The 25,030-nt window shown below is 34.3% G+C and overlaps 1 protein-coding gene across 2 annotated transcripts in view; it reads right to left on the bottom strand.

Annotated features, from left to right (window-relative positions):
- Nucleotides 1-2,368: 2,368 nt before the first annotated feature.
- Nucleotides 2,369-25,030, bottom strand: part of PGR (progesterone receptor) — a 98,139-nt gene continuing 75,477 nt past the window's right edge. For both annotated transcript variants that reach the window (XM_061202656.1, XM_061202657.1), the window contains 4 exons: nucleotides 20,290-20,434; nucleotides 18,662-18,792; nucleotides 5,197-5,354; nucleotides 2,369-2,553 (listed from right to left, as the gene is read on the bottom strand). In XM_061202656.1, the coding sequence (XP_061058639.1) occupies nucleotides 2,398-2,553; nucleotides 5,197-5,354; nucleotides 18,662-18,792; nucleotides 20,290-20,434 (590 nt within the window). In that variant the 3' untranslated portion in view covers nucleotides 2,369-2,397. The remainder of the gene's footprint in view (nucleotides 2,554-5,196; nucleotides 5,355-18,661; nucleotides 18,793-20,289; nucleotides 20,435-25,030) is intronic.

Here is a 25,030-nt window from a genome sequence, read left to right as displayed (position 1 = left end):
AAATTAAGGCAGAAGATTGGTGGTAAAAAGATTTGTGTGGCTGGAACATAAGATGAATGTATGACAGAGGAAAATAAAGAGAGTAAAGTTACAGAAATTGATGCTTCAACACCATTTCAGAGTGACTATCATGTGCCTGCATTAATAAGAAGAGTGGACCAATTAAAATATAATCTCTAAGGATGGAGCCCAGGAAAGGGTATTGTTAAAAAGCTCCCCTGGAGACCGTAATGTGCAGCTATAGTTGAGAAGCACTGCAGTAGGTGACTGGAAGTCAGTGAACATTTTCACGTGAGGTAATGGCAAAATTGGATCTTTTTAGGAAAATAACTTTGGCCTGGAGAATGGAGACAGAATGAGTCTGTGTGTTTAAGACTTTGAAGGACTAAAGAGCAGTCCACGGTCTATTGTAATACATATGTAGTCACAGAAAAAGACGTAGATAGACATACTAAGGAACAGACCATTTTTATACTAATGTTAAGACTATTTGGAATTCTTGGGTTAAACTCTTATTGAAAGTTATAACCAAGCATTATAAAATTTGTATATTATCCATTTGCCACATGGACCTAAAGAACCCAAGCCAAAGGCCCTGGTTGGAACTTGTTTTAATCCTTATTTCACATCCCTTATGAGGATTCGCTGTTTACACATGCTCTATAGTTAATTCATTTTGAAAATTGAAGAAGTTATTGGCAAGAAAGAGTTATGGTAACATTATCATGCCAATTTTTTTGATCAGATGAAATCACTTTCTCTTGTTTTGGGGTTCATATTACTATTCATTAAGATTATTCTATGTTACTTTCCCTTGGTAAACTGCAAGTATTTATCAGTTGAAGGGAATGGGTAATTTAAAAATGCATTAAGACATCAGACACTTCAGTAAATGTTTTCTATATTGTTTTCAGAGTTTCTTTGATTTTCTCATTAACAACTATTAATCTGCATAAGGTAGGATGTTTTATTTGTAAGGTAACGTCCAATTTTAAAGAAATTTCAAAAAAGAATTGTCTACTAGTTTCTTCAAGCTGTTAAAAATTATATATGTATATATATATATGCTTAAAATTGGTATAAATTATTTTATCTAGGAAAAAAAGTTATGGGTTTTGATTTTTACCAGTGGTTCTTCCTGTTTTATGTATGTGTGTGTGTATTCTTTTTTTTTAATGGATCTCCAGTGACACCTCAGAAAAGAACTCTTGTTTCTCTCCTAAAGGGATATTTTCAGCTCATATAACAATGTGAATTGTGGGTTTTCTAGTCATTGCAATTGGTTGTATTATTTTCAGCCAGTTTCTAGTGTTTCCTAAAATATCTCTTAGATTGGATCAGAGACACTCAAAATTTTTTAACTGTGATTTGTCCAATATGTCCTACCGAGTGGAGAAAGAGAGTAATATTTCTCTTTTTTTTCTTCCCTCCTTTTTTTTTTCTTCCCACCTTTCCTCCCTCCCTGCTTGCCTTCCTTCCTTTCTTCTTTGATTTGAGAAGTGAGTAAGAAGCTCTCACTGAAAGGAACATTCTACTGGAAAGTTATTATTACACCAATATTAAAGGTGAGACTCAGTAAGGTTAAGTGACTTTCCACACGCCCTAGATGTAAGGAGTGGAGTTAGGCCACAGACTCTCTGACTTCCTACTTCCTATTTTGATACAGCATACCTTATTACAGGACAATTCCCAAAAAAAGATTAGTAAAATACTACAAAACCCATAATGCTCTTGTCATAATGCTATGGCTCGCCTTAATAACTTTCTTAGAGATTTGTGTTTCCAATCTGGGAAACAGTCTTAACATATAAGCTGGTCATCCTAGTTTGAGGAGCATCAATCTATTTCAAGAATTTTAAACTCTTTTTCTGTATATTTTTTGTGTTAAAAACCCTTTGGAGAATCTGATTAAGGTTATAAATTTCCTTCTCACGAAAATGTATATACACTCATATAGACAGAATTTTGTATACCATTTTAGTAAATATAATTAGGGAGCCAAAGGGAGCTATATAGAAAGAACATATAATAACTTTTTATTTTTATGTATAAGATTTTTTTTTCTCTAAGGTAGAAGATTTGTTATATGTGAAAGTTAAAAATCTCACCTAAATGGCATGAAATGATATGAATAAGATTAACTTTAACAATCAACCTAATACTTTTTCAATCTTGTAAACTCTTAAAGAAAATATGGGTACACGAAAACACTAAAAATTCAAATTATGCTTTATAAAGGAAATCAATTAAACCTCACAACTTTTATCTGAAATTTACACAGTACGATATGTTATAAATGTAAGGCTTTGAGAAGAACATTGTAAAAACCCGAGACCTCATAATCCTGACCAAAACAAAAACAGACAAAATTTAATTTTTTAAAGATAAAAACGGCATTCACTTTTTATGAAAGAGAAGAGGTTTCACCATCCCTGCCAAGATCTTGGGTAATTGTGCAGCAATAACCTCAGACATCATTTCTGGAAATTCAACACTCAGTGCCCGGGACTGGATAAATGTATTCAAGCAGTACAGATGAAGTTGTTTGACAAGCTGTTGGTTTAACAAATGGATAGGAAACATGTAAGAAAAATAATATATTCATATACTATACAAACATGGCAGCTTATTTTTCTAATAATAGAAATACATAAGATGTTTTTTCTTACCGAACTGAAAACATCTCCCTCCACTTTCTAGCATAATATGTAAAATATTACATACTCATGACAAAATATCCTAATATATAGAAAGATTTAAAGAAATGAAAGTATTCTGTAATCCCACAGGATAACCAGTGTGAACATTTTGGTATATTTCAAGGTTTTTTTTTAATACATACTCAGGTATACACATAATATACACACATGCATATATATTTCCATAAATGAAATTATTTTATAGTCTATTTCTTAATCGAGCTTTTTCATATAACAACATATAGACAATATATAGACTCTTCTATTTCAGTACAAACAACCCAGCATAATCCATTTTAATCTAATTTTAATTTTTTCAAAGTAATTCATGTACATAATTTTGAAAGTCAGCTAGTACTGGAAGACCTATAGCAACAAAAACAGTAGCAACAACACAGATGTAACCACTTTAAACTTCTTTAGCCTGTGTCATTTGATATTTGTGTATTTCTAATAAATTTTATTTTCCAAAGTTTACATTATTGATTAAGTTTCTATTAAATGAGGATTTAGCTCTCTTGTACTATATACCCCCCTCCTCAACTACACACACTTTCTCTTCTCTCCATTCTCTATATAGTTATATCTCAATTTTTGGCTAAATCGATATCTAACATTTATATTACAAAGATTTTTATTGTTTCCTGCTGGATTACATTTTCTTTCTTATATGACTTACTTTAATTTTTCTAGGGCTAATCACCTTACGTTTCTGTTTCCTTTGTTTTTTCTATATCACAAAGCCATAGTCAGATTTTCTGACAGAATTGTAAAGAGTCACTTCAATATGTTCATGCAATTGGTAATAGCTCAGTTCCATTTTTTTCTTGGTATTAGTGTCCTGAAATCCTCTGCATTAGTTAGTGTTCTGGGACACCCCTTTGCATCTCTCTTGGGTTGAATCTTCTACTTTGGCTTACTCCAGTGTTTTGTTGTAAGAAATCCTGCAGGTGCCCTTGAGAAAGTTTGTATTTGAGGTAATCTCTATGAGATCTTGCAAGTCTGAAAATACTTTTATGATGCCATCATATTCGTTTGATGGTTTGGCTGGTAAAAAACTTGTTGAAGATTTTTCTTTCCTTGAAAATTCTGAAGGTATTGCTCCATTGTTTTCTGGGTTCCAGTATTGCTATTGAGAAGTCCAACATCATTCTGAATCCTGATGATTTGATGTAACTTATTTCTTTTTTCATTGGTATATTTTATGATACCCTCTTTATTCCAGGTATGCTGAAATTTTACATGTGCCTTGGTTCAGTTGTGCTGTGCCTGTATACTGGGCCCTTACACTCAGAAAACTCATATCCTTCAGTTCTAGCAACTTTTCTTTTATGATTTCTTACATAATTTCCTTGCCTTGATTTTCTCTCTTCTTTCTTCTGGAAATTACTACTAACTGGAGAATGGAACCCCATGGATTAATCCCCTAAATATACTCTCTCTCTACTTTTTCATATCTTTATCTTTTCTGTTATTTTTTTCTGGGTTTTCCTGAGATTTATATTTCCTGAGTTTTATATTTATATTGAATTTTTAATTTCTGCTCTTCTTTAATTATCCAAAAGTGTTTTCTTGCTAAATGTTCCTTTTAAAATGTTTTCTATTCTTGTTTCATGGATGTAACATCATTCTTATTTCTCTGAATATCTTAATTTTTTGAAGCTTTCTTCTATTTTCTGCACTCTTGCTTTTTCCTTTAAGTTACATTTTTTTCTGTTTAGTTTGCTCTCTGCCTTACATTTTAGAGGCTTTATCTAAATGGCTAATAATCTTGGCTGTCGGTTCATATTCAGCAGTGAGGCCTCAAATTTGACCTGGTGAGTAGAGAGCTTTTTTATGCTTTGTTGTTATTTTAGTGTGGTTTCTGAACACAGTAGTGATAAAAGCTTGTATGCAATATGTCTCAACTAACCCCATATATCTTATTTTATTTACCCAGTTTTGGTGTCAGGTATTTCTAGGGTTTTTTTCCTCTTGTATAGGCAATGATGCATACATATCTTAAATACTTGTCTAATTATTTATTTAAGATAAGCCCTAAAAAGTGGGAATTTGAAAAGCACACAAACTTTAACTACTGCTACATGCTGCCAGATTGTCCATTAGCACTGTTACTGACTTATAGCTCCATCCAAAATGGTATGAGAGTCTTATTCTCCACATCCATATCTTTGCTTTTCCTGTATACATAAAATCTTTTCTAGCTTAAGACAAAAACATTTGAGAGCATATTCAGAAAAATGTGTCACAATTCCTATCAACCATTAAATTACTCTCAAATTATACAAATACTAGTAAAAGGATATTTGGGTGATCTACATTGAAAATGAAAAAAGCATAATATAAATTCTGAGCAGTATGATGCAGGTTTTTAAAATGTAAGTAAAAATATAAATTTGAAGAAAACACATGAAGTAAAATTTATATTTCACATTTAAGAAGTTATAGATATAATTCAGAAAATAATCATTAATATTCTAGAAAACAAAATACTTACATCATGCAAGTTATCAAGAAGTTTCGTAAGTTGGTAGAAACGCTGTGAGCTAGGGACAACTCCTTTTTGCCTCAAACCAATTGCCTTGATGAGCTCTCTAATGTAGCTTGATCTCATCTCTTCAAACTGGCTTTGACTTCTTAGTCCTTCCAAAGGAACTGCAAGAAGATAATTACAAATGGCAGTTATGTTTAAAAAAGATGACACTAGCAGTTTATAATATAAATTTCTGAGCTGTATAATGATTTATTTTGATTTGCAACTCTAGATACAAACATCTTAAATAGGAAAAGTTTCAGAACATGTAAACTTCTAGTTCTTTTGAAGAATATGGTAAGAACAACTAGGTAAGTTAAAGAACATTTCAGCTTACCTATTTTAGAGCTATTAGCATTTGCTCAAAAGAGCACCTGACATTATTCTACATTCCTGTCTAAAATACTTAGTTTGATTTAGTTTACAACTACATGTATGCTGGATCTTTTTTGTCTTTGTCTCCTTCCTGCTGATATGAGAGAAAGCCATTGATATTTGAATTTTCTCTTATATTCAGCCACTTGGTTTTACTGTATTTTATTTATTCATTTATTTGTATTTTAAAATCTAACAGCTTTTGTTTGATTTTTTTTTTTTCGGTATAAGACAATACTATATTCAAATAATACCTTCATTTTCTCCTTTCCAACAGTTGTAGCTCTCATTTCTGCCTCATGGTTCAATGCATTGTTTAAGACTTCCAGAACAATATTAAATAATAATAGTAATGGTAAATACCCCTATTTTGTTGCTGATTTTATTGAGAATGCCTCTCATTCCTATTATGATGTTAACTGGTAATATATATGTCTACCTCTGAAGTCCTTAATTCATACATCCAAATGTTGGGCACAACTTCCTACTCTTATGACTAGTTCTCTTGTTTCCACTACATAGTCAATTTACCTATTGCTTTTCTCCTAAATCTTTTCGGTCCTTCTGTTGTCACTTGTCTGAGATGTCCTGGTTGATTTCTTTAGCAACTCTATTACCAGAACTCCCAGTTTCCTTGTTTCCTTTTACTTTGGTCTCACTTGTCCTACAAACAAATCTTCAAACTGAAGTGAAGTTTCTGACTTTTTCTGCAATTACATCCAGATTGCTGAAAGAAAAATCACATAATCTCTGGATTTATGATCTTGACCCTTAGCAATATTTCTATAGAGAAGTGTACTTCATTTGAGCAAAGCCAACCGTATGTGTCCAGCAAAGGGAGATAAATAATCCTTTTTCAAAAACTCCTACTTTATTCCCTCTATCCCAATCAGACCTTGGCTTCCACTTCCCTTGGAAAAAAGACGGCCGCAGATAACAAACCGATAGAAACCAAAAGTTAATTCTTTGGTTTTGAGTTTTCAAGAGCTCACATCCTGAGTATAAAAGGGATTTAGAAAGGTAATCTTGGCAATATGAGATTTTTGCTCCAATTGAAAGCTTAACTGTTGTACATACATTTGTATGTATATGCTATGTGTATCTATGTTCTTGTCCCTCTACTTCATATGGCAGCTATTTTATGTTTTTTTAATTTACCATTTTAACCTTTTATTACTTTAAAAAAAAATTTTTTTTTTTTTTGGCTGCAACACATGGCATGTGGGATCTTAGTTCCACGCCCCCTGCATTGGAAGCTCTGAGTGTTAACCACTGGACCACCAGGGAAATCCCTATAGCAGCTATTTTAAACATCCATAACTCTTTTTACACTTCCCAACCAATCCTCAAATCTTCCTCACTCTTAAACATGACTATAAAATTATTTTTTCTTCTGATTACTGAAGTACTGTCTTCTCATTGGGCTTTAAAGAGTTGGAAAACTAGTAACCCAAAGCCCTCATTATATCCATCTAAGCGTTTAGGACCAGATTTGAACCAATTATCCTCTTTACAAGAGAAGCGGGCCTAATCCCACACTGCCTCATTCTTTTAGTATCAACACTAACAACATGCTCCTAGGATATGATAATTTAATCACTAGGCTCTCATCCTATGCTCCTGGGATATCTCTGAAAATTATCCTCCTCTCCTACTCTCTTCCCTAGATTTCAGATCTATGGTGAACCAGCTCTCCAAAAAATTTCTATTTCCTTTGAGCTCTTTACATTAATTCATTGTTTTCTTAATTATTACACCCAGCATTACATGATTGGAGAATTTTCTCTCAGATTCTTATTGATTCCACATGTAGGTTTTTAGGATTTCTTCTAAATATATTAGTGGCAAGTGGGAGAGAGTGAGTGAAGGGCAGTTAGCCAGATGCTATTTTAGATAAGAATACTTTACAAAAAGAATACTTATTTTTGGTTTAGCTAATTTAAAAACAATGTGTATTCATTGGAAAAATTTTAGAAAATACAGAAAATACATGGAAAATTACAAGTCACCTGAGATCCTACAATCCAATATTTTAGGACATTTCCTAATATTATATTGAGAACATTTACTTATATCATTCAAAATTCTTCAAAAATGAATGTTTTAATTCTCACATAAAATTTCATATCACAAAAATGTGTAGGACATACAATTTATTTAATTGTTTTATCATTTGACATTTGGAATATTTTACTAATCTAAACAATACTTATGATGAATGTCTTATTTTTTATGGATATATTCTTAGAAGTAGAGTTATTAGAGTAAAAGGTATTAACTGTCTTAACACTGATAATATACATTTCTAAACTACTTCTTACTAGTTAACTGTTGTGTGCTTTGTAATGAGTATTTTCATTTTAGGTAATCTTTGTTTTTTATAGAGAAAAATAAAATACCATCTCATTTTCACTTCTCTAATTATTAGTGAGGTTGAACAATTTTCTTAAGCTTTTTAGTGATTTTTTTTTCTGTTTTGTATTTGTTTACAGTGATCTAAGCTGTATTTTAAATATTCTTCTCAGTTTGTGGTTTAAAGCCTAGTTTTAAAATATTTAATCAGTTTTGTAACTTTATTAGGGCAAAGAGTACTGCCCAGGCAATCCAAATTTTGCCATGCTCCAGAGGCAAACACTTTCAATTCTTTCAACTATTTCTTTTGATCTTTCCTTCCATAGCTTTCAATAACATCCTTATAGTGCTGCTCCTTGAGTTTTTATTTTTAACTTTTGACTTTCCAGTATGGAAAATGGGGCTGTAGCTCTATTTCCATATTCCAGATCTACTATTACCCCCACACCACAAACACACTCACACACGTAGAACTTCCTATTCCTCCTATTCCTAATATCATTTTCATAATATTGGTTAGATCAATATTCAGTGTTTATTATTTTAGCTATGCAAAATGCTACTACAGTCAAGTCATATAGCATTTACTATGATTTCTTTTCTTTTCTAGTATAATTTTTTGTTTTACTGAGAGTAAGTAACCATATTGATGGGTGTGAAGTGGTATCTAATTGTTTTTTACTTGTGTTTCTCTAATGACTAGTGCTGCTGAGCATCTTTTCATGTGCTTAATGGTTGTTTGTAAACCTTCTTTTGAGAAATGTCTATCAAGACCTTTATTTATTTTTAAATTGGTTTATTTTTTTATTGTTGAATTGTAGAGGTTCTTTACGTTGTCTGGATATTAATACTTTTACCTTGGCAGACATATGATTTTCAATATTTTCACCAATTCAATGGATTGCCTTTTCTTTGTGTTGTGTCCTTTGATACACAGAAGTTTTAAATTTTGATAAAGTCTATTTATCTTTTTCTTTTGTTGCCTGTGTTTTGGATGTTATATCCAAGAAATCACTGCAAAATCCAATGTCACAAAACTTTCCCTCTATGTTTTCTTCTAAGGGTTTCATAGTTTTAGATCTTCGATTTAGTTCTTTGATTTATTTCAAGTTAATTAAAATTTTTGTTGAAATATAGTTGATGTACAATATGTTAATTTCAGGTGTACTACATAATGATTTGACATTTGCATACATTATGAAATGATCACCACAATCAGTATAGAAAACATCTGTCCCCATACAAAGTTATTACTTACAAAGTTATTATATTACTGGCAATATTACTTATGCTGTATATTACATGCACTGGCTTATTTATTTTGTAACTGGAGGTTTGTACCTCTTAATCCCCTTTACCTATTTTGTCCCCTATCCCCTCCCCTCTGGCAACCACCTATTTGTTCTCAGTATCTATGAGTCTGTTTTCATTTTGTTTTATTTGTTTGTTTTGTTTTTTAGATTCCACATGTAAGTGAGATCACATAATATTTGTCTTTCTCTGAATTATTTCACTTAGCCCAATACCCTCTAGATCCATCCATGTTGTTGCAAATGGCAAGATTTCTTTTTTTATGGCTGAGTAATATTCCATTATATATTGCCATATATATATATATATATATACACCACATCTTCTTTATCCATTTATTTATCAGTGGACACTTAGATTGCTTCCATAGCTTAGCTATTATAAATAGTGCTGCAATGAACAGTGGTATGCATATATCTTTTCAAATTAGTGTTTTTGTTTTCTTCAGGTAAACACCCAGAAGTGAAATTGCTGGACCATATGGCAATTCTATTTTTAATTTTTTGAAGAACTTACATACTATTTATCATAGTGGCTGTACCAACTTACAATCCTACCAATGGTGCACAAGGGTTCCCTGTTCTCCACATTCTCGTCAACACTTGTTATTTGTTGCTTTTTTAATGATAAGCCATTCTGACAGGTGTGAAGTAGTATCTCATTGTGGTTTTGATTTGTATTTCCTTGATGATTAGGGACATTGAGCATCTTTTCATGAATCTGTTGGCCATCTGAGTATCTTCTTTGGAAAAACGTCTCTTCAGGTCCTCTACCCATTTTTTTTTTTTAATTAATTAATTTATTTATCCATGGCTGTGTTGGGTCTTCGTTTCTGTGCGAGGGCTTTCTCTAGTTGTGGCAAGCGGGGGCCACTCTTCATCGCGATGCGCGGGCCTCTCACTAACGTGGCCTCTCTTGTTGCGGAGCACAGGCTCCAGACGCGCAGGCTCAGTAGTTGTGGCTCACGGGCCCAGTTGCTCCGCGGCATGTGGGATCTTCCCAGACCAGGGCTCGAACCCGTGTCCCCTGCATTGGCAGGCAGATTCTCAACCGCTGCGCCACCAGGGAAGCCCAATGCCTGTAGTATTTTGATAGGGTTTGCATTGAATCTATAGATAGCCTTGGGCAGTATGATCATTTTAACAACATTAATTCTTCCAATCCATGAGCATGGTCTATCTTTCCATTTGTTTGTATCATCTTCAATTTCTTTCACCAATGTCTTGCAGTTTCTAGATTACTCGTCTTTTATCTCTTTGGTTAGATTTATTCCTAGGTATTTTATTCTTTTTGATGCAATTATAAATGGAATTGTTTTATTAATTTCTCCTTCTGATAGTTTATTATAAGTGTATAGAAGTGCAATATTTCTGTATATTAATTTTCTCTCCTACAACTTTACTGAATTCATTTGTTAGTTTAAATAGTTTTTGGTATCATCTTTAGGATTTTCTACATATAGTATCATGTCATCTGCAAACAGCAGCAGTTTTACTTCTTCTTTTCCAATATGGATGGTATTTATTGCTTTTTCTTGTCTGACACTGTGGCTAGAACTTCCAATACTATGTTGAATAAAAGTGATGAAAGTGAGCATCTTTGTCTTGTTCCTGATCTCAGAGAAAATGCTTTCAGATTTCACCACTGAGTATGACATTGGCTGAGGGTTTGTCATATATGGCCTTTATTATGTTGAGATCTGTTCCCGCCACACCCATTTTGTTAAGAGTTTTTATCATAAATGGATGTTGAATTTTGTCAGAAGCTTTTTCTGCATCTATTGAGATGATCATATGGATTTTATTCTTCAATTTGTTAATTTGGTTCATTATATTGATTGATTTGCAGATACTGAAGCTTCCTTGCATCCCTGGGATAAATCCCACCTCATCATGGTGCATTATCCTTTTAATGTATTATTGAATTCAGTTTGCTAATACTTTGCTGAGAGTTTTTGCATCTACGTTCATCAGTGGCCTGTAATTTTCTTTTTTTGTGGTATCTTTGTCTGGTTTTGGTATCAGGGTGATGCTGGCCTCATAGAATGCTGGCCTATTTAATTTTTTTTAATACTTGAGAATGATATGGGTAAAATTCGCCTGTGAAGCCATCTGGTCCTCGACTTTTGTTTGTTGGGAGTTTTTGGATTATTGATTCAATTTCATTAATGGTAATCATTCTGTCCATATTTTCTATTTCTTCCTAATTCACTCTTAGAGATTGTACATTTCTTTTTTGTTTTTAGGTTTTTAAAAAATTTATCTTTATTTTTTTATTGGAGTATAGTTGCTTTACAATATTGTGTTAGTTTACACTGTACAGCAAAGTGAATCAGCTGCAGGTATACATATATCCCCTCTTTTTTGGATTTCCTTCTCATTTAGGTCACCACAGAGCACTGAGTAGAGTTGCCTGTGCTATACAGTAGGTTCTCATTAGTTATCTATTTTACACATAGTATCAATAGTGTACATATGTCAATCCCAGAGATTGCACGTTTCTAGCAATGTATCCATTTCTTCTAGGTTGTCCATTTTATTGGCATATTTGTACTAATTGGTACATATTGTACTAACCTCTTATGATCTTTTTATTTCTGTGGTGACAGTTGTAACTTCTTTTTCATTTCTGATTTTATTTTTATGGGCCCTCTTCCTTTTTTTCTTGGTGATTCTGGCTAAAGTTTTATTAATTTTGTTTATCTTTTTAAAGAACCAGCTTTTAGCTTAATTGATCTTTTCTATTGTTTTTTCATCTCTGTTTCATTTATTTCTGTTCTGATCTTTCTTTCTTTTCTTCTACTAAGTTTGGGTTTTGTTTGCTCTTCTTTTTCTAGTTCCTTTAGGTGTAGATTAGATTGTTCATTTGATTTTTTTGTTGTTGTTGTTTCTTGAGGTAGGCCTGTATTGCTATAAATTTCCCTCTTGGAACTGCTTTGGCTGTGTCCCATAGATTCCGGAACAATTTGTTTTCCATTTTCATTTGTCTCAAGGTATATTTTTATTTTCTCTCAATTTCTTCAGTGACCATTGGTTGTTTAGAAGCATATTGTTTAGACTCCCTGTAATTTTTTCCAGTTTTTTTCCTTGTAGTTGATTTCTAGTCTCATACCATTGTGTTCAGATTAGACACTTAATATGATTTCATTTTTCTTAAATTTATTGAGACTTGTTTTGTGGCCTAGCATGCGATCTATCCTGGACAATGTTCCATGTGGACTTGAAAAGTATGTGTATTCTCCTGTTTTTATAATGGAATGTTCTGTAGATATCTATTAAGTCCATCTAGTCTAATGTTTCATTTAAGGTCCATGTTTCCTATTGACTTTCTGTCTGGATTTTCTGTACATTGATGTAAGCAGGGTGTTAAAAGTCCCCTAGTATTATTGTATTACCATCAATTTCTCCCTTTTTGTTTGTTATTATTTGCTTCATGTATTTAGGCAGTATTTTATACCTTTTTTTTTTTTTTTAATTTATTTTATTTATTTATTTATTTATGGCTGTGTTGGGTCTTCGTTTCTGTGCGAGGGCTTTCTCTAGTTGCAGCAAGTGGGGGCCACTCTTCATCGCGATGCGCGGGCCTCTCACTATCTCGGCCTCTCTTGTTGCGGAGCACAGGCTCCAGACGCGCAGGCTCAGTAGTTGTGGCGCACGGGCCTAGTTGCTCCGCGGCATGTGGGATCTTCCCAGACCAGGGCTCGAACCCATGTCCCCTGCATTGGCAGGCAGATTCTCAACCACTGCGCCACCAGGGAAGCCCCTATACCTTTTTAATGTGTGTATCCCTTAACTACTTATTGTATATAGATGATTTTACTACTTTTGTCTTTTAACTGTTTACTAGCTTTACAAGTGGTGATCTACTACCTTTACTGTATGTCTGTCTTTACTGGTAAGATTTTCCTTTCATAGTTTCATATTTCTAGTTATGGCCTTCCCTTTCTGCTTAGCAGAGTCTCTTTAACATTTTTTGTCAAGCTGCTTTAGTGGTACTGAACTCTTCTAGCTTTTGCTCGTCTGTGAAATTCTTTTTCTTTCCTTTAAATCTGAATGATATCCTTGCTAGGTAGAGTATTCTTGGTTGTAGGTTTTTTCCTTTCATCACTTTGAATGTATCATGCCACTCTCTTCTTGCTTGCATAGTTTCTGCTGAAAAGTTAGCAGATGGTCTTAAGGAAGTTCCCTTGTACGTAACTAGCTGGGTTTTTTTCTTGCTGCTTTTAAGATTCTGTCTTTATCTTTAATTTTTGTCATTTTAAGTATCATGTGTCTTGGTGTGGACCTCTTTGGGTCCATCTTATTTATAGTTTTTTGTGCTTCCTGGATCTGGATGTCTGTTTCCTTCCTCCGGTTAATGAATTTTTCCAGCTATTATTTCTTAAGGTCTTGACCCCTTTCTCTCTCTTCTCTCTTTCTGGGACTGTGTAATACAAATGTTAGTATGCTTGATATCGCCCCAGAGGTCTCTTAAACTATCCTCATTTTTTAAAGTTCATTTTTCTTTTGTCTGTTCAGCTTGGGGGATATACACTACTTCATCTTCCAGATCACTAATCCATTCCGCTGTATCATCTAATCTATTCTTTCTTTCTATTTCAGTTATAGTATTCTTCAGCTCTGATTGGTTCTTTGTATTTTTTAACTCTTTGTTGGAATTCTCACTGTGTTCATGAACATCCTTACAATCATTACCTTGAACTATTTTTTTTGGGGGGGGCGGGTAGATTGCTTATCTCCAATTCATTTGGTTCTTTTTCAGAGATTTTGTTTTGTTTTTCTGTTTGGAACATATTCCTCTTTATTCTCATTTTGCCCAACTCTCTGTGTTTATTTCTATGTGTTATGTAGGTTGGTTACATTTCCCAATCTTGGAGAACTGGCCTTATGAATGAGACGTTCTAGGGACCCAGCAGTATGTTCCCCTCTGGCCACCAGAGCTATATTCTCTAGTATGTGGACTGTGTGTGACCTTCTGTTGTGGTGGGACTGACAACTGTGGGTGCACTGGTAGGGAGGGCTGGTTCCCTGTGAGTCCCTGCCTCATGTGGTGGCTACAGGCCCACTGGCAGGCAGGGCTGGGTCCCTGTGTAGCTGGGCAGCCCAGGGTGTCTTGGGGCTGGTACCTGCTTTCTGGAGGGCAGGTAAGCCCCCTGTGCTAATCCAGAGAGAAGATTCCAAAATGATGTTTGCCAGCGCCTGTGTTATCATGGTAGAATGAGCTCCCCAAAATGGCTGCCACCAGCATCTTTGTTCCTAGGGATAGTCCCAGTTGCCTCCTGCCTTCCTGGGGGGCTCTCCAAGATCAGCAAGTGGGTCCGACCCAGGCCCCTTTCAGACTACTGACATTATGCTAGGACTTGGGAGTATGCAAGATTTTGCATATGCTCTTTAAAAGCAGCATCTGTTTCTTATAGCTTTCCAGCTCTCTCAAATGTTAAGCCCCGCTGGTTTTCAAAGCTAGATATTCTGGGGGCTCATCTTCTTGGTGCAGGACCCAGGGCAGGGGAGCCTGATATAGGACTCAGACCCCTTGCTTCTTGGAATGGACCTCTACAATTGTGATATTTCTTCTATTTGTGGGTTGCTGACCCAGGGATGTGGGTCCTGACTATATTATGTTTCCACTTCTCCTACCTGAGTCATTGTGCTTCCTTATTTATCTCTTTTGTTATGGAAAATCTTTTCTGATAGTCTTCAGGTTGTTCTCATAGATAGTTGCTCTGAAAATAGCTGTAATTTTGGTGTGTCTGTGGGAGGAGGTGAGTTCACGGTCTTCCTACTCCATTATCTTGGCCACCTCTCTCCAAAATGACAAGTCAATTTTTGTATATAGTGTAAGGTAAGGGCACAACTTAATTTTTTTGAATGAAATTTTCCATATACCATTTGCTGAAAAGACTGACTATTCCCTTAATGTTTACATCTTTACTTCTTTTTCTAATGTTTTGTTATTCTCTTTCTAGATTTGGGTGTTGGGCTTCCTTCTGAACTGTGATTTTTCTTTTTGTTTTTTGTTTTTTTGCTCTACTTTTGAGAGGTTTTTCAACTCTGTCTTCCAATGCCAGTACTCACTTTTAAGTTAAATATAAATATAAATATATATTTTTTAATTTCCAAGAGCTCTTTTCTTTCTTTGTGTTATTCTTTTTTCATGTATCCAGTCATTGTTTTATGGTTGGAATATGCTCTTTTATCTTTCTAAAAAAGGATGGCTTTTAAATTTTTTTGAAGTTTTCATCTCCCTACATGGTTTCTGTTTCCTCCAAGTTTTTTTTTTTTTTGTCTTTGTCTTTGATATCAAACGCCTTCCTCAGATGCCTTGGTTGTTTATTTACATTCAAGAGTGGAAAATTAAAAAGCTGATTCTGTTCTGTTTGAATGGGTAGTGCTTATTGACTGTGAGCTTTAGTGCAGGGCAATCTGGCTAAGCTATTTCAAAGAGAAACTCTTGCTATTAGCATATTTAGTTATTTTTCTTTCCAGCTAAACAAATTCTTTAGAGAAGAATCTTTCATTTTCCTATCTGAAGAATATAAACTTGGATGACGGTGTTCCAGAAGATAGGTGGGTTTGGAGGATGGTGTCTCAACATTTAGTATATACTTAATTTGTTTCCACTATCGAACCCACACCCTCATCAGTGCCTGCAGTTCACCAATCCAGCTGCCTTCTGTTATATCCTCTTCAAGGAATAAACCTACAATCTCTGCCTTAGTTGCAGAAGAACAATTGCATGGTTGGGTGATATTTGGAAACAGATTTTCAACAGAACTTGGTGTTTTAAATTCTACTTTCATTCTCATTTCAAAAAAAAAAATCATTGTTGTCACTAATTGCAAAACATGTTAGAGGTTCAGTGATGCAAATCAAGGTGCTTTTTGACTTTTCTTACTTCAGGCTTAGAATCCACCTTCTCAGGTATGCTAAATTAGTTCTACATGCTGGCTTGCAGAATTTTATTGCTATTGATTTTTCTTTCATTTTCTTTCCCTTTTATTTTATTTCTTAAAAAAATCCCTTGACTAATATTTTTATGTAGTTTTATTAGGAACAATGGTAAAAGTGTGTGTTCAAACTGCCATATTTTCCTGGATATCTGTATTTTAATTTTTAACGGCAAATGGGAGGTTTAAATTCTTATCAAATCATTGAACTTTTTCTTTGCCAACTTTCCTATTGCATTTATTTTTTAAAAGGTATTTCTTATTTGAGATTTCTAAATTATTTATATTCCTTTTAGCTAATTTTTAACAATTAAGGTGCTTACAATTATGTGCCATTTATTTTAGGATACAATTTGAGCTAAATATCCAAACTAAGTTTCCCCCAAATATAAAGCTACTTTTCTCAACAATATTTATTTGTTCCATGCTCAAAGATCTGTGATGTTTCCACTGCAGCATATTAAGTTCTAGTATGTACTAGTCTGACGTGACTAATTCAGTGTATGTATTTCTCTTCCATACTCTATTAATTATTGTAGCTTTCTAATTCTCTCTCTGCCCCCAGATTTTTGTAATACTTACCTATTTTTTAAGACTTAAGGATGAATTTTCAATAACATTGCCAAGTCTCTCCTCAAAAATCCCATTAAAATTTGTGCAAATTTTATTACACAATTATATATAATAACATATATATATATATATATATATATTATGTATAGTACTATTCACTAAATATATGATTTTCCCTTTTCTTGAAGTTGCAAGTGGCCAAAATCCTTGCCTTCTATGGTATGTGAGTGGAAGTCATATGTATCTCCCTTCCTTCCCTTACCACTCCCTTTCCTTACCACTGCTCTAGTGATTATGGAAGCATGCATCAAGATGTAGCCTCCATTTGCCTGGACACCTGAGAGATGACAATGAGCTTCCCTGTTGATCTGCATTGGAAATATAGTAAGAAGAATAAATACTTAAATTTTTTTTTCGATAAGCTACTGAGATTTGGGGTTGTTTGGTCCCTAGCATAATGTAGCCTAGCCATAATTACAGAATTATGTTAATGATATCAACTAATTTGGGAGATCTAGGACTATCTATGATATATCTGCTATTGGATTCATTACTGTCAAGAAAAGAATGACAGGCATTAACTGCTGTATTGTTACATTTATTCCAGTTGACTCTCTTGGCCAGTCCCATATCAATTCCCTTAACCCCTTTTATGCTTTTTCATCAAATTAGGCTTGCAGGTCTATGCTCCAGATAGGGTTTCCAAGGGTGGGGGATAAGGCTATGGATCCTTAGATCCTGTATTAATCTGTATCTGGGCATAGATTTCATGAGGTAAACTTTCTTCTTAAGAGTTCAGCTTTTCTGCTTTTTCTCTTGATATACTCCCCAGCCCTACCATTCAAGATTTATGCCATTAGAAGGAAGTCTCTGCACAATCATTGATGAGAAACTATTGGCTCACTTTCTACCTAAGGCCTTAGCTTTCTGTGGTTTCCTTTCAAATCACTATGAGTGAAGGAAGGGCCAATTCAGACATTCAAAGGCTGAGTCTACCTGTGCATGGAAATGGCACAGAAAAGGGTAAAAGTTAGAAGCAATTTAAAAAAATTTCCCACCCAGACCCTTGGAGATCCACTGAAGCAGAGGTGCATGTGTTCTTTGTGTATTAAAGAATGAATGGGTATCTACCCATCCTTCTGGTTACCAATGCTGTTCTATAGTACAACATTTCCTTTTTCTTCAGGGTATGCAACTAGGGTTCATTTTCCAGCCTCTCCTGCAGTTAAGGTGAGCCACAGAATGTGGGTGGCAGACAGTTCAAGGTCTCATCTCTAAACCTTTTCTTACGCAGTGCTCATCTTCTAGTCAGATCCAATGGAGGACTCCAAGGTGATGAAAAGGGTAGAGCCCCTGGATGTAAGGAGGCTGGGTTTTCTTGCCAACCCACTGGACTAATTGTGAGTAATAAATAAACTGCTATTGTATTATGCTACTGATCTTTGCAGTTATGTGTTATAACTGTTAGCCTATCCTGACATAAAGAGAATAGTTACAAATAAAATTGTGCATTTTACAGAGTAAATCCTTTGTGGGGTGGGGATGGAGGGAAGCATAGTTTGTGTTTATGCAATATTAATTAGTTTATAATATCTAATTGGATGAATATGAAAAAGTCATTTAATTATGTTTTACCTAAAAGGGATAGAAACTGGCTTAATTGATGGGCTATTTTAATATTAGGTGATAGGTAAAACCTGAGAAATATGAAGTAATGTTATTATAGTCTATGGATGTTTCTCTTTTGCAGTTGTTATCTAAGATTCATAGCTCATGTGTAATCATATGATCATATTGTTGTTTGAAACTTTCCTAATGAATTAAAAATTAAGAAAGTAAATATCTTGTATTAAGTTACTTATGCTCACTCACTTGTATTAAGAAGTAGCAATACTTTCATACAGAGGAACTCTTCTTGGCTAACTTGAAGCTTCACAAACTCCTGTGGGATCTGCCACATGGTAAGGCATAATGAATAGAATGATGATTCCTTCATCCGCTGTCTTGCACCACACACAACACACAAAAGAAAAAAGCAACAGGAAAAAAAAAAAAACACAGTGTCTTAGCCAGTTTATGTAATGTATCAGAGATTATGAGATTTAGTAATTACCTGACTTATTGAAAATGACTTTTTATAAACAAACTCAATATTTGGTATTTTAAATGTCTTCTAAATTTAGTCACAATACTGGATTTTTGAGGTTAAAAAATTTGAAGTTAGAAAATTATATTAAATACACATTAACTAAGATTAATGCTGTTTCTCACTTTTATTATCACATTTAAAAAACCTAAACCAAGAAAGGAGAGCAAAGTTGTGGGAGTTGAAAATGTGGTGCTGAGGAACACTCAGGAAATACTTTATTTACTGATTTTTTCCTGTGAAAAACACAAATAAAATTTTGTGTGCAATCCAATGGGAGAGTGAATTCAATTCACAGAAATTGAATAGTACAGAATAGTTCAGTGTGCTCAGTTTAGAGTATTCAGTATAAAATAGTTACACTGTGAACTATTCTAGAGGAAATGTATGGTGATATAGAAAAGACAACATTAACAAGCATTAAATAACTGACAAGACAAACACAAATTCTGAATGTTGAGGAAATTTACTTAAGGCATTTTCTCAACTCTGTACTGTTTTGTAATATTTGTGCTAGTCAAAGAAGTGAACAAGAATAGTGGAAAAAAACCTAGATTTTGACTCAGAAGAGCTAAGATTCTTTGGCAAATTATGCAATCTCCTCTGCCTGAGTTTCCTGAACTGTGAAATAAAGGGTGCTGAGTCCTTACCAACTTCAAGGGATTGTAGGAAAAAATGGAATAAAATATATGAAAGTTACCTGTAATCTGTAAAGACTTATCCAAATACAAATTATCATGTTATATAATTCTGAGTCAGCATGCACCATTAGGACAGTATAAATATTTTCATGAAAAGATTCTTACTCAGTTTAAGGTTACATGTAGAAAGTTAATTACAGTAATTCCGATATAATGAAGCAAATTGAATTCAATTTCAGTATTTATCTTTCAATGTTTTAAATAAATTACCAGTCTAATTTTTCCTCTAGGAAGAGAGATAATATTTTTACTTTTTGAAGGTAAGTCAATACTTTCATGCAAAAACATTCCTAATTTAATTCATTATCTTCATTACTACCAATGTAAAATTTTTAATTGGATAAACTAAATATTTACTTTTGTCTTTAAGTATATTTCTTGATACATTTTTGAAGTTTAAAAAATTTTGACTTGTGACAACTATTGAAGTAAAAGAAAAAAGCTCCAAATATCAAATCACTGATAAAATAATACAATTTTATTAATGTTGTCATTTAAAGCTATATCCCGAGGTAGTTCTAAGAAACCTTTCAGGAAAATTCTATTATTTAGGACACTAGATGTATGATCATCTATTGAAATGTAATTTTCAAGATTATCCTACGTATATACTTTTGATAACAATTAACAACAAATGTCAAGTTACTACTTACTCATTTAGTATTAGATCAGGTGCAAAATACAGCATCTGTCCACTGACATGCTTATAAGATCTCCATCCTAGTCCAAATACCATTAAGCTCATCCAAGAATACTGGATGAGAGTTATCTGGTCATCAATATGTAAGTTTCGAAAACCTACAAAATAAATTTACATATAAATGATCACAAAAATCACTTTGTTAAAAACCTTAAAAATAAATAAAAATTTGAAAATAGATGTAAGTAGGGTAATGTAATATAATGTTTTCAATCTCAATATATTTACACAAAAAAGCAGGAAATAATAATAGAGTCTGAAACACTAAAAACAAGAAGAGACTCTGGAATTTATTAAAATTAGTCACTGTGATTTAGCATTTCTGGGAATTCACTAATTAAATCAAACATCTATCATTCATTCATGCAACGCTCATTTATTGAGAGCTAATTGTGTGCCAGGCACTGTGGTAAAATGTTGGGGTTATGAAGATGAGTAAGACACAACCGTTGCCCTTAAAAGAAGCTTGCAACTCAACAGGAGAGATAAGCACATAAGTATTGCGATAGAGAAGGTAAGAGGGAATACACCAGGCAATAGGGAGATCAGGAAAATTGCCCCCAAACAGAAATAATGCCTGAACAGATTAGAGTCAGTTGGTTGAGGAATCTTAATTCTTTGGGATTTAAACATAAATTGGTTTTATTTTGTAAAACCACTGCTTTCAATTATGCTACGTCTAATTTTTCTTTAACAATCCTTAATTAAATTTGGGGTAGATTCCGTAGTTTTCTGGTCACTTTTGCTTTCTGAAACTTAATCCAGTCTCATTTTAAATTCCCATATGGCTTAAGAGGTTTAGTCTGTGTGGGTATGGATGTGTTTGTGTGTGTGTGTGTGTGTATGTGTGGTGTGAATGCTCTGGTCTTTCACACCTTCACAACCTCCCTCTTTTAGACCTTTCTCTGGTGTTGGTGGCAGAGGAAGGATGGCAGGGAAAAGGCAAGTGTATCTTCACTTACATAGTCAAAGTTTTCTCTCCATCTCTTTCTAATTCTCTTTTTGCCTGCTTGGGGGAAGACGACCAGCTCAGCACTGATGGGCTTAAAGGAGGGAGGGGTAAAGAGGTGCTTGGAGGCATGGGCTGGGGTCAGATCGTGGATGGTCTTGTATTCCTATTCAGGAGCAATGGGAGTGATATAACCTGATTTATATTATGCACAGCTCATTGGTAGCCATGTGGAGGATGCATTCAAGGGAAAAGGTCTGAGGTTGGGGAGAGAAATTGGGAGCTATGGCCAAAGTCCAGGTGAGAGATGATAAAAGCCTGAAATAAGTCAACAGGTAGGAGTAGAGAAGATAGAGTGCATCAGAGAATTGTTTAAAGAGTAAAATCAAAGAAATCTGGCAAGTGACAGTACATAGGTAGGAGAAAGAGGGAGTCAAATAGATCTTTCAGTTTTTTTACTTGAATGGTGGGTGATGATAACAGCATTACTGAGACAAAATAAAGGAGAAGAAACAGGCTAGAGAAAAAATAGTAAGTTTTGGACCTGTGTGAGGGACTGATGGAATATCCATATACATATGAATTAGAGGTATGAGGAGTTATCTGAGCAAAAGATATAAAATTTAAATTATTTGTACCTGAGTGTACCTGAAACAATAAAAGTGAATGAAATATTTCATTAAAGGTATAAAGAAAAACAAGTGTTTTGGTAGGAACCTCAACTACTTTCTGTACAACTTTTTAAATAGCGTCTATTCCTTCAAAAACTCTCACTGAAGTCCACTTACAAATGGCCTATTTCAAAAGTAAAACCAAAGCAAAACTTAATTCCTTAGATCTCAAGGGCAAAAGAAATTTATTTCCTGATTCAGTTAACTATCTCAAGGCAGGTAGCAGAAAAGGCTATCTATCTTCTCTCCATACTCTCCAGATAGTCCCAACTTCATGTGAATAGTAGGAAGACTGCTATTCCCTTCCTAGAAATTCTTAGTCTCAGATGAACCAAAAACAACCCTAGCACATATTTATAAATAGTGGTACCATAGCAGATATTTGCCCCTTTTTTGGGGGGAGAGTGACTTTTCAGTGTTTCACTTTCTCCCCTGCCTCCTTCTCTCCCTCCCTTTTTTCCTCTATGCAAACAGAGTTTCCCATAGATTGTAGTTTGGTGAGAGCAAGTACCCCACTTTCCCACCAAGGAAGTTGGCTAAGGCCTCTTTCCCTGGGCTTGTGATCTAGGTTTGATCTGTGGAACACCTACTACCTGGACTTTGAAGCAAAACATAGTAAAACAAAGATTAACATATGATTAGGCCTTATTTGTGATGGTGGTAGTGCCTAATGACAGTGGGATCCAATGGGGACATTTGTGATTTTTTGTTTATTGGCCCTGCAGAGATGCCTTGGTTTCTGCCTACTTTCCAGACTTGTCCTCTAGCTTCTATTCAGTGAATCCCTGATGTCTTTTCAGAAAATTATTTTTTTCTTTTTGTTTTGTTTTTGTTTTTGTTTTTTTGTTTTTTGTGAAGCTCAACTGTTTTTTTGTGTGGGGGGGTTGTAGTTGTTTTACAATGTTGTGTTAGTTTCTACTGTACAGCGAAGTGGAGTTCCCTGTGTGCTATACAGCAGGTTCTTATTAGTTATCTATTTTATACATATTAGTATATATATATGTCAATCCCAATCTCCCAATTCATCCTTGTTTTGTTTTTGATAGCCAGAGATATTTTGTTTTTGTTTTTTAAAAATAATAGAGTTGGTGTTTATTGCTTACATCCTGATTCATTCAGGTGTAGAAAGACTCCCTAAATAACTAGCCAAGAAAAATTTGGCATGCAATTTTCATAATTCTCTTTTTATTTTCATATGCCATACATGCATCTTGAAGTTCATGTTTATATATCTTACCTCTCTGGTTTTTTAAAAAATATTATGAGTCAGTCAATACGATAGATCTAATACAGAAATGCCACTTGTAAACTGAATATTTTATAGTAATAGTAATTAGTTCTTCCACCAAGTTTAGGACCATTTGATAAGAAATAAATAAACTTTCCTAATTTTTGCAAAGGAAGACACCCTCAAGGGAGGCACATATGGACTTGGTCTATTTTTAGTATATTATAATATAAAAGGCAAATTTTGCTGAAATAACTTAAAACTTATGAAATTACCAATATTTATAGCAGAAAGTATATTCTTTCTATTTAACAGAATGGAAAACAACTCAGAAAATAGCTTTATTTACTCCCCCTTTTAGAGGGCTTATCTGAGATAAATGTACAATGTTAAATTGACTTGAACATACTTGGTACAGAAGTGCAATTTTTTTTTACCATTAACTGTAATATCATTCATTACTTTATACTGAAACAAAGACGGGAACACTGAGATCAAATTCCCATTGATGATAATGATCAGGTAAACTCAGTACATTTGAGATGAGGATCAAAATGAAAACCTTCACACAGAGAAGTGATGGATGACCCGTAATTGTGTTCAACAAGTAGTAAAGAAAAATGCCCTTTCCTTTAAAGTGACTTGACTTGATAATTTCTGTCACAAGCTGTCCAATCCTTAATGCCTCAAAAAAAACTGAAAAGAAAGTGTACAGTAACACATGGCCTATATGACCTTCTAGGTTCTCCTGGCTTAACTCCAGAGTTTCAATAAAATATACAGGCTGTGCTCCTCTAAAAACTGTCGCATACTGAAATAGTTAATCTACAACAAGGGCAGAGCACTAACTACCTCAGCACCTTATGACACAAAGCATGAACTTTAAGGAACACAGAAAAGCTTCAGCACAATAAATGTAATCACCAACATATGTTTGATGACATTATGAATAAGGACTTGATGGGTAATGATTTAAGGTAGCATAGTTCTTTCATACCAATTCCAAAATTTAAATTTCTATAAATATTCTTTAAGCACCTGTTTGGGATGAAGCATTATGTTTGCAACTCGGCATAAAGACTAGAAAGATGCTGTTTCTGCCTTTAACACTTGTAGTCTGTGAGATAGACAGATAAGTAGAACATAATTACCACTCAAGCGTGACAGTGGTGTGGTTGACAAAGGCAAGGGTGAAGCGCTCGGAGAGAAAAGGGGCCTTTGGCTCAGTCTGGGAAGGCGCAGGAAAATCTTTCTAGGGGACGGTTGATTAGCATCCTGAAGGCTAGTTAGGGACTGGCCAGGGAAGATGTAGGAGAAAAGAAGGGCCTCCAGGTAGGGAAAACAATATGGACGAAGAAAGGCAGGAAATGGAGCAAAGAGCTTTGTGGGAACTGAAGCTCAGAGGTGCTTGAAGTGGGAGAGTGAGACAAAACGTGCAAACTCAGGAGGCAGATCACAGAACGGCCTGGGGTACTAAGGCTAAGAAGTCTGGCTTTGTCCTGGAAAGGGAAGGGAATAATATAATTGATTATAATTGTTTTTGAAAGATGATTCTGGTGGCAGAATTGAGGATGGTTTGGGGGCAGTGTGAAACTGTGGTAACAGTGTCAGTCAGGGGTCTACGACCGAAATCTAGGAAAAAATGACAAGGACCTAAACTAGCTCAAGGCAGTAGCAGTGTAAATATCGTGGATAATGAATCATATCTATAATAAGCAGAGCTGACAGAATTTGATAACTAATTAGACAGGAGGTGAAGGAGAAAAGTAAGCCAAGGATTATAATCAAGATTCTGTCTGAGGTGCCATTTCAAGATACAGAAAAAGGCCTTAGGCTCACGGAGCAG

Source organism: Eubalaena glacialis, chromosome 10 (assembly GCF_028564815.1).
Source record: "Eubalaena glacialis isolate mEubGla1 chromosome 10, mEubGla1.1.hap2.+ XY, whole genome shotgun sequence".
Taxonomy (NCBI): Eukaryota; Metazoa; Chordata; class Mammalia; order Artiodactyla; family Balaenidae; genus Eubalaena; species Eubalaena glacialis.
Note: the sequence above shows the minus strand (reverse complement) of the source record. Positions and strands in the feature narration are given on the sequence as shown.